Source organism: Gekko japonicus, unplaced genomic scaffold (genome assembly GCF_001447785.1).
Source record: "Gekko japonicus isolate JY-2015 unplaced genomic scaffold, Gekko_japonicus_V1.1 scaffold4073, whole genome shotgun sequence".
NCBI classification, from domain to species: domain Eukaryota; kingdom Metazoa; phylum Chordata; class Lepidosauria; order Squamata; family Gekkonidae; genus Gekko; species Gekko japonicus.
Window position 1 is genome coordinate 3,257 of NW_015167167.1, and position 9,948 is coordinate 13,204.

Consider the following 9,948-nt stretch of genomic DNA (forward strand, 5'->3'; position numbering starts at 1 on the left):
GAGATTGGATTTATACCCCGCCCTTCACTTGGAGTCTCAGAGCGGCTTACAAACTCCTTTCCCTTCCCCTCCCCACAACAGACACCCTGTGAGGTGGGTGGGGCTGAGAGAACTCTGACACAAACTGCTCTTTCAAGGGCAGCTGTGCCAGAGCTTGTCACTGACCCAAGGTCACATCAGCAGGTGCGAGTGGAGGAGTGGGGAATCAAACCCGGTTCTCCCAGATTAGAGTCCGCACACTTAACCACTACACCAAACTGGCTCTTAACACTATGGGACTCTTGCTCTTTCCTAAGGCATTGGTTACTGAACGTCCCATTTTGTTGACTGTACTGACTCACTCTGTGTAATCGCCCTTGAGCTCTGCAAGAAAGGTAGACTACAGATAACATAAATGGTTTTTAAAAACCTGCTCTTCCCCTGCCCCTCACTTCCTCTTCTTCGTGAAACAGAAGCTTAAAAGACGGGGTGAGGGGAAGGAGGAAATGAATGTGAAGGGCAGCCGCAGCACTGTGGTGCCACCAGTAGAATGGCCATGTCGGGCCTAGTTACAACCACGGAGACTGCAGTGCCCTGTGTAAAGCTAAATATCATCTGTAAAAAAAACCCAAGCCCAACAACATGGTAGTACACGCCACGTCTTGTTCCTCCTTGAGAAAACAATGCCTGAAGCTTTTTAAGTTAAAGGGACCCGGAAGTCCATCTAAAATTTCATCAACCACCAAGATAAGGAAGTAGGAACTCCTTGAACATTCTGGGACCAGTATTCCCAGGGGTCATTTCCTGCAGGAGCGCACGGGAGCAGAGCTCCGGCAGTAAAGAGCCCAGGGGGCAGGCACATGCAACAAGCCCCACCCACTCTCAGCAGTCCTAAGTCAGAGCAAGAAGCAGCCAGGTAAGTTGCAGAGCCCCCCGGCCCAAAACAGTCCAGTGACACCTTTAAGACCAAGTTTTATTCAGGTACAAGCTCTCCCTCCTCTGTGAGGACAGATCTGCATGTCCCCCCCCCCCAATAGCTAGCAATCCAAAACAGTCCAGTGGAGCCTGAGTGTTGACTTCTGACACGCTTCCGGTGATGTCAGGGGGTGTGGCATATGCAAATACATTATGCTAATGAGTTATGCTAATGAGCTCCTGCTCCTCTTTTTCTAGGAAATGACACCTGAGTATTCCTGATCAACAATTAAAATCTTATGATCAGGTTCTTAAGGTGGGTAACCGCAAGGGAGAAAGCTTTTTGTGTGTGTGTGTGTGGTGACCCCTCATTTGGGAAACTGTTGCTCTCCTTGCCATGGTTGTCAAATGTCTAGTTTGGCTAATTTTGGGCACCAGGCAAAAAACTTTTTTTGAGCCCCAAGCTTTGACTTGAGTTAAGGACTTCATTTATGCTTGTAGAATTGGTTGGCCCTGCTAAATCTTGACTTTCGGTGAATCTGGGGGCCGACACGTTGACATCGCCATGACATTTTGTCCATTTGTGTATTTGACTGTGTCGTTATGGTTTTATCATTGCTGTTAACCACCTCACCAGCCCGATATGTGTTAAAGAGTGAGCTAAATTGATATTTTTAAATACGCTAATAAACTCCAGGGTGGCTTGGTTCACACCCTCACTGACTGGAATTAGTCCCCTCGCCTTCTGTCGAGAGATACAGTTTGGCTGTAGCATTTCAGGGTCTCACCACCAGCCAGCTTCCCCATCAAGAATAAAGTGCCACCACACCCAGGCTCTGCTTAGGGTTCCCAACCTCCAGGTGGGGCCTGGACAACTGCCAGAATTGTGGCTGATCTCCAAACCTTCTGAGGCCATTTCCAAACTTGGCCTTCCCAAGGCTCCACCCCTAAATCTCCAGGAATTTCCAAAAACAGGTTTTGTAACCCTAACCTCTACTTCACCCTGAGAAGCACAGGAGGAAAAATGAGTTTATCAGCTCTTGCTCATTTTCATGCCACTTTATTTAAGGAATTCACTACAAGGGCGACATAGAATTGCACCATGGAAATGAAAGAAGGAGGGGAGGGAAGAAAAGGGAAGAAATTTAGGCCATTCTCCATGATCTGTCAGAGGACAGACTCTGCACGTTCTCATCCTTCAGCCAGGCCTACTGTCCACTCTGGCCGCTAGGCGCTGGGTCGCATGTGATGCTTTTGAACTTTAAGGTGACCCCCGTCGACCCCAGGGCTTTCTCCACAGGCAAAAGGCAGGTCGTGGCTGTGCTGCAGCCCCAAAACAGTCCAGTGGAGCCTGAGTGTTGACTTCTGACACGCTTCCGGTGATGTCAGGGGGTGTGGCATATGCAAATACATTATGCTAATGAGTTATGCTAATGAGCTCCTGCTCCTCTTTTTCTAGGAAATGACACCTGAGTATTCCTGATCAACAATTAAAATCTTATGATCAGGTTCTTAAGGTGGGTAACCGCAAGGGAGAAAGCTTTTTGTGTGTGTGTGTGTGGTGACCCCTCATTTGGGAAACTGTTGCTCTCCTTGCCATGGTTGTCAAATGTCTAGTTTGGCTAATTTTGGGCACCAGGCAAAAAACTTTTTTTGAGCCCCAAGCTTTGACTTGAGTTAAGGACTTCATTTATGCTTGTAGAATTGGTTGGCCCTGCTAAATCTTGACTTTCGGTGAATCTGGGGGCCGACACGTTGACATCGCCATGACATTTTGTCCATTTGTGTATTTGACTGTGTCGTTATGGTTTTATCATTGCTGTTAACCACCTCACCAGCCCGATATGTGTTAAAGAGTGAGCTAAATTGATATTTTTAAATACGCTAATAAACTCCAGGGTGGCTTGGTTCACACCCTCACTGACTGGAATTAGTCCCCTCGCCTTCTGTCGAGAGATACAGTTTGGCTGTAGCATTTCAGGGTCTCACCACCAGCCAGCTTCCCCATCAAGAATAAAGTGCCACCACACCCAGGCTCTGCTTAGGGTTCCCAACCTCCAGGTGGGGCCTGGACAACTGCCAGAATTGTGGCTGATCTCCAAACCTTCTGAGGCCATTTCCAAACTTGGCCTTCCCAAGGCTCCACCCCTAAATCTCCAGGAATTTCCAAAAACAGGTTTTGTAACCCTAACCTCTACTTCACCCTGAGAAGCACAGGAGGAAAAATGAGTTTATCAGCTCTTGCTCATTTTCATGCCACTTTATTTAAGGAATTCACTACAAGGGCGACATAGAATTGCACCATGGAAATGAAAGAAGGAGGGGAGGGAAGAAAAGGGAAGAAATTTAGGCCATTCTCCATGATCTGTCAGAGGACAGACTCTGCACGTTCTCATCCTTCAGCCAGGCCTACTGTCCACTCTGGCCGCTAGGTGCTGGGTCACATGTGATGCTTTTGAATTTTAAGGTGACCCCCGTCGACCCCAGGGCTTTCTCCACAGGCAAAAGGCAGGTCGTGGCTGTGCTGCAGCCCTTAGCTATGAATGGGACGGAAACGGCACCTGCTGGAGGTAGAAAAGAAAGTCCGTTAGCAAAGGGCATGGTCAATACGGAGCTGGTGCTGAAGGGCACCTATGGAAGGAGCGGGCTGTCCAAGACGTCCCTGGTTCAAATCTCACTCCCGTTTGCACACTGAGACCAGACACCAGGGCCAGCCTCCAGGTCGGGGAGGACCTAGATTGTCAAGGTCTGGGTGTATGGTTGTCAAGCTCCTGGTGGGATCTGGAGAGACACCCCCCCCCAGTATTACATGTGTTCCCTAGATAACCAAGAAGAAAATGGCTGCTTTGGGGGACGGACTGTATGGCGTTACACTCTGCTGAGGTTAGGGCTGCCAAATCCCCCCGCCCCAGAGGCCCGTTCCCCGACGCTGGGGAATCGGTCCCCAGGGGGGACACCGCCCCAGCGTGCACGTCACAGGGAAGTGACGCTATGACGCCGGGCACGCTGGGGGCGGGGCCACGGCCATACAAGGGAAAACTCTATGGTTTTCCCATTTATGGTCGTGGCCCCGCCCCCAGCGTGCCCGGCGTCATGACGTCACTTCCCTGTGACGTGCATGCGGCGTGTGCGCGCTTCGAGAGGGAATTGGATCAACATATGGAGCAGAGGCCCATCAGTGTTTGTTAGCCACAAGGTCTAGATAGGAACTCTTGGTCTGGTGCAAGTGATGCTCTGTATTCTTGGTGCTTGGGGGGGGGGCAACAGTGGGGGGCTTCTAGTGTCCTGGCCCCTCTGCTGGATCTCCTGATGGCACCTGGTATTTTTGGCCACTGTGCGACACAGAGTGTTGGACTGGATGGGCCATTGGCCTGATCCAACATTGGCTTCTCTTATGTTCTTATGGGACGTTCTCCATGCAAAGCAGGTGATCTACCTCCCTGCCTCTGTTCTCCCCCTGCCACCTCCCAAACCTCCAGGAATCTCCCAAGCTGGAGGTGGCAACCCTGTGCCCCTCATTAAGCAAGCACACAGACACCTCCCTGGAGCTAAGAAGGGCTGGACTTGCCAAGCTCCAGAGCTGAGGGCGCAAACTGATCTCTCAATCCTTCCAGCTTGTAAAAGGGATGGGGAAAGCCAGTGTGACGACCTCTTATCTGGGGAGGTCTGGTTTACCTTTAAAAGTTCTTATGTTTTATTTTCCTATGGGTAATCTGGCTGCCACCAGGGAAATTTAGGCTTTCCCACACCTTTCTATAATATTTTCTTCTACTGGTTTTGGTATTGTGACCCAGGGTCTGGGCTTTCGAAGGACTATGTGTTTCCTGAGAAGAATTTCGTTCAGAACTGTTATCTTAAATACCCAATCTGGAGGTGGCAACCCAGTGCCCCTCACTGAGCAAGCACACAGGCCCATCATGCATACAAAAACACACAGACACAGACACCTCCCTGGAGCTAAGAAGGGCTGGACTTGCCGAGCTCCGGAGCTGAGGGCGCAAACTGGTCTCTCAATCCTTCCAGTTTGTGAAAGGGATGGGGAAAGCCAGCGATTTGGATTTGGGACTCGGGGCTTGGATGGCAAGGAATGGGCAGGGCAATTTTAAAAAAAACAACTCTCTCTCTCTCTCTCTCTCTCTCTCTCTCTCTCTCTCTCTCTCTCTCCCGACATATCTTATCCTCCCTCCCCCTCTCTGTCAATCACCAATCACACCACATGCCTGTCCAGCATTCTACATTATCATCACACAGCCATGCAAACCACTTTTAAAGACACAAACACACAAAACATGAAATCGTACAGCCAGTGATTTGGATTTGGGACTTGGGGCTTGGATGGCGAGGAATGGGCAGGGCAATTTCAAACCTACCTCTCTCTCTCTCTCTCTCTCCCTCTCTCTCTCTCTCTCATCTATCTCTCTCACTCTGTACTTTTTTGTATTTTTCATATGTGCATGTGTGTGTGAGTGTGCGCGCACCTGGAAGTCAACACATTAAATTATGCAGTAGCCAAATCGCTCGCTCACATCTTTAATGCCAGTAGCTCACAAAGTAGAATTTTTGCTCACAAGACTCCACAGCTTAGAGGGAACATTGGTCTCCATCCAAGTCCTTGCCAGAGTTGACCCTGCTTAGCTTCCAAGATCTGATGAGATAGGGCTTGCCAGGTCAGGGAAACCGGTCTCTCTCTGAAAGCCACTGCGGCAGACAAGGGGGCCCTTACCTTCATCCATAGTTCCAGAGATGGTGATGCAGTGATCCTGGTCTCCTGTGCACTTCTGTGTCTCAGGCCCCGCACAGTCAGAACCGACGGCGAAGCATGCGGGGCACTCCCGCCCATTGGGGGTGAGGCTCACAGGCGGCACTAAGCAGAAAAAAATCCCCAGGAACACCATCATTCTTTAAATCTGGTGTGTGTCGCAGGCACTAGATTACTTAAACAACCCAGGGTACCCAACCGCGGAGGAGGCTGCCCGCTATGCCTCTGCCCGAGTCATTGTTCCGGCCTTGCTTCTTCCTGATCAGCCTCTGATGAAGAGGGCGGATCAACCCAGCCGTCCAGGTCAGGTGCTTGGATCCTCCCCGCCCCATAGTCCAGTTCAGACCCCACGTACCGCTGATGGAAGCAGCGTTGCAATTATCGGTGGTGCAGCATTCAGTACGGCTCGTCCAGTACAGTCCTTTTCCCACGGTGAGGGTCATGACATTCTCATCGCAAACCTGAGCGTTCTGCTCGCATGCTCTGTATACCCTCGATGACCAGGGCAGTCCTGTTTCAAAATCCGGCAAAGCCGTGAAGGGGTTAAAAGAGCAAATCAAAAACACCCCGGGGGGTCATTTCCTGCAGGAGCACACAGGAGCGGAGCTCCGGCAGTAAGAGCCCAGGGGGCGGGCACATGAAACAAGACCCACCCCCTGCTCCCAGCAGCCCTCAGTAAGAGCAAGAAGCAGCCAGGTAAGTTGCAGACCCCCCCCCATAGCTTGCATTCCAAAAGAGTCCAGTGGCACCTTTAAGGCCAAGGTTTATTCAGGTACACGCTCTCCCTCCTCTGTGAGGGCAGATCTGTGCATCCCCCCCATAGCTAGGAATCCAAGAGTCCAGTGGAGCCTGAGCGGTGGGTGTTGCCTTCTGACACACTTCCGGTGATGTCAGGGGGTGTGGGCATATACAAACAAGTTATGCTAATGAGTTATGCTAATGAGCTCCTGCACCTCTTTTTCTACAAAATGACCCCTGAAAACACCCATCCACGAATGTGAAGCATTTCTCCCATGCCTAATCTTTCCTAGGGTTTCTCAAGGTGGCTTGTGAATTGTTTTTAAAAAATCTGATCTCAGTGGCAGTAACGTCAAAAGGCAAATCGGCAAAACACGAACCCGACTCTTCGTTTGCAAGGATGAGTTTCGAAAGATGGTTTTAACCATCAGGTACGCTCGGAGGGCATCCCGTAGCCCCGCGGGATGGTTCAAGCTATTCCGGGGGGGCCCAAGTACAGACCCTGTCACATTTTGACTCCACCTGGGTCTCTGGGATGCACAAATATAATCACGATCAATCGATGCAAGTGTCGGGTTCAGGGCAAAGACTGGCGCTTTTACTCTACCCAGGATCTAGGGTTGCCGTACCCCAGGTCCCTGCAGCTGTTCCCCTGGTTTTGGGGGTCTCTGATCTGCCACTTGCCAGCTGGGAAGCCCTGCCCCCAAGCCTGACCGCCAACAGCCACCCCTCTCCCTCCCCTCCTGCAAGATTAAAAGGGCCCTTCAGCTGATCGGCAGGGAGCACATGGCCCACTGATCAGCTGGAGGGCCCTTTAAATCTTGCAGGAGGGAGGGAGAGGGGCGTGTGCCACCCCCTGCTTCTCCCCCAAAGCATTTAAAGGGGTCCCTTAAATGCTCTGGGGGATAAGTGGGGAGGCCACGCACACCTGCAATCTGCAAATTCGCGGCTTGGAGTGCAGGCAGCAGTCCCCAACGCCATTTTGTAGCAGGAACTACTTTGCATATTAGGCGACGCACCTCTAAGGTAGCCAATCCTCCAAGAGCTTACGGAGCTCTTCTTACAGGGGCACAGAGGATTTATCCTCTGGTTAACACCTGAACTGAACAGAGTTGCTGTCAGTTCTAGCCCGCGCTGGTGTGAGCTACCAGCCTTGTCCCCAGCTCGCCGTCCACCCAGCGGTTTGAAAGCTTCGGCGAGTAGATAAAATGGGTACCACTCCTTAGAGAGGGTGGGCACACTAAACCCCCGTAGGGGAGGTGTTAGCCGGCAAATGGAATGTCCAGCTCGTAAGCTTGGAAGCCTGGAAAAAAGACCACTTCGGCATCAAGAAGCCTGTAATGGCCAATCCGGCCAGGCGGTGGCAGTGCGGCGCTACGACTCAAAGCAGCCCAGGAAGAACTAACGTCATCAAGCCAAGCCGAAATGAATGCCGCCCGGAACACGACTGAAGCCTACAGCTGAACAAAATCCCCGTCGGCTGCAAACGTGTGCGATTTAGAGAATTATATGTTGTCCTCCCTTACCCCTATCATTGTTAGTCTCATGTGAAAACCCTGTGTAACTGTAAATCGCTCAGAGCCAGCAGCTCTGCCATTGAGCGATCAATAAATCTAAAGGTATTATTATTATTATTAATATGCAAAGGAGTTCCTGCTACAAAAAGAGCCTTGGTCATGATGTCACTTCTGTGTGACATCATCACGTTGGGGCTGTGGTCCCCCCCCCGAATGTCCCCCAAAGACCCCTGCTGGGGACTCAGAGGGACCTGGCAACCCAACCAGGGTTTCCTCCAGGGATGAGCACTGATCGCTGTTGTGCAATTAAACAGGCACTTCTTTGTCTCTCTGGAGCTGTCAAGCTTACTCTCTATGTTGGTCTTAAAAGACCGTAATGATAATAAACTAAACTGAATCAAAAGAGTTTTCAGCTAAACATTAGGAAGAACTTCCTGACAGTTGGAGCAGTAGGATGTGCAAAAAGGATCTAGGGGTCTTCGTAGACCATACACTGAACATGAGTCACAAGACTCCACAGGTTAGAGGGAGCATCGGTCACTGGGTGTGCTTGCGGGGAGAGGTATTTGTGGATTTCTGGCATTGTGCTGGGGGTTGAACGAGATGACCCTGGAGGTCCCTTACAGCTCCATGATGCTATGATTCTGACCTGCCAGGACTCCTCATTCGATGTTTTGGCTTTGAAATATTACTCTAAACAGGTTAGCAACCTCCTGGAATTACAAACTACTCTCTGTACTTCAGAGTTCAGTTCCGCTTAGGGTTGCCATGTCCCCCTGGGGGGGTGGGGAAACTCCCGCTCAATGGGTCCGTTACCCGCCGGCCTGGATCCGGCCACCAGCGGGAACCCCACCCCCAAAGTCCCAGGATCGCGGAGACATGCCCAGTGTCGGGCACGTTGCAGTGTCGGGCACGTTTCCCTCAAACGATAGTGGTCCCACCCCAAACATGCCCAATGTGATGACGTCACTTCTGGGTGACGTCATCATGGCGCGCACGTTTCGCGCATGGCCAGGACTTCCCCCCACTGCAGCTACAGTAGGACTTGGCGACCCTAGTTCCACTGGAGGAAAAGCCAGCTTTGGGGTGCATGCAGGGCCGGCTCACTCACTAGGCGGACTAGGCGATCGCCTAGAGCGGGCTGGCCCTTAGGGGCACCAAACTGCACCCGGCCCCATACTCTTGAAGTTTCTTGATTATTTGTGTTTTTCATTCTTCCTAAAATGCATTTATTTTTGAAAATTGGTGGCGCGCACGTTTCGCACATGGTCAGGACTCCCCTCCCACTGCAGCTATAGTAGGACTTGGCAACCCTAGTTCCACTGGAGGAAAAGCCAGCTTTGGGGTGCATGACTGCCTTGCTGAGGTCCCTCCCCAAAATCCACCTTCCTCAGGCCCCACCCCCAAAAATCTCAGGAAATTTCGCAAGCTAGAACTGGCAGAAAGGAGGTCTCTGGCATGAGTCGATTTCCATTGCAGAGACAGCATTCAAACCGGGGTCTTCTTGCCGATCCCAGATCTGGCGCTCTGACCGCTACACGACACCGGTGCCCTGTCATCCAAGGCACATCCACTTACCCAGGTTGTTTTTTTGTGCCATTGTCAGGCAGACGCCGGAGTCTGGAGCTGAACAGGTCCCTAGAAGGCTGCAGCCGGGCCCCGCGGTACATTTGCAAACCAGGGAATGTGCTAAAAGGAAAATAACGGGAGCGGGTGTGTTTCATGAGTTACTGCATCTCGTACTTTTACATCTTACCCTTGGAAGTATTGGGGGGGGGGTTGGCCATCGACTGGGCATGTAGCAGAGGTCACTGGGGGTATCGGGGGGGAGGTATTTGTGAATTCCCTGCATTGCGCAGGGGGCTGGACTAGATGACCCTGGAGGTACCATTTCAATTCTATGATTCTAAGTGCCTGGGGGTAATGTAGACCGTCTCCTCCCTGCCCCACAATTCTGGTCACTCTGCAATGGTGGTTGTAGTGATTAGCACAACTGTCTTTCAAGCAGTTCACCCAGCTTTGATTCCAAGCGAAAGCAGG

At 51.4% G+C, this 9,948-nt stretch overlaps 1 protein-coding gene across 1 annotated transcript in view; it reads right to left on the reverse strand.

Moving 5' to 3' along the window:
* LOC107112048 (phospholipase A2 inhibitor and Ly6/PLAUR domain-containing protein-like) overlaps window positions 1-9,948 on the reverse strand; it is a gene marked incomplete at its 3' end in the record, with an annotated part of 13,664 nt that overhangs the window by 2,657 nt on the left and 1,059 nt on the right. The window contains exons 3-6 of the mRNA XM_015413112.1: window positions 9,487-9,597; window positions 6,009-6,164; window positions 5,618-5,758; window positions 3,308-3,455 (exon numbers count right to left, since the gene is read on the reverse strand). Of these exons, the coding sequence (XP_015268598.1) occupies window positions 3,308-3,455; window positions 5,618-5,758; window positions 6,009-6,164; window positions 9,487-9,597 (556 nt within the window). The remainder of the gene's footprint in view (window positions 1-3,307; window positions 3,456-5,617; window positions 5,759-6,008; window positions 6,165-9,486; window positions 9,598-9,948) is intronic.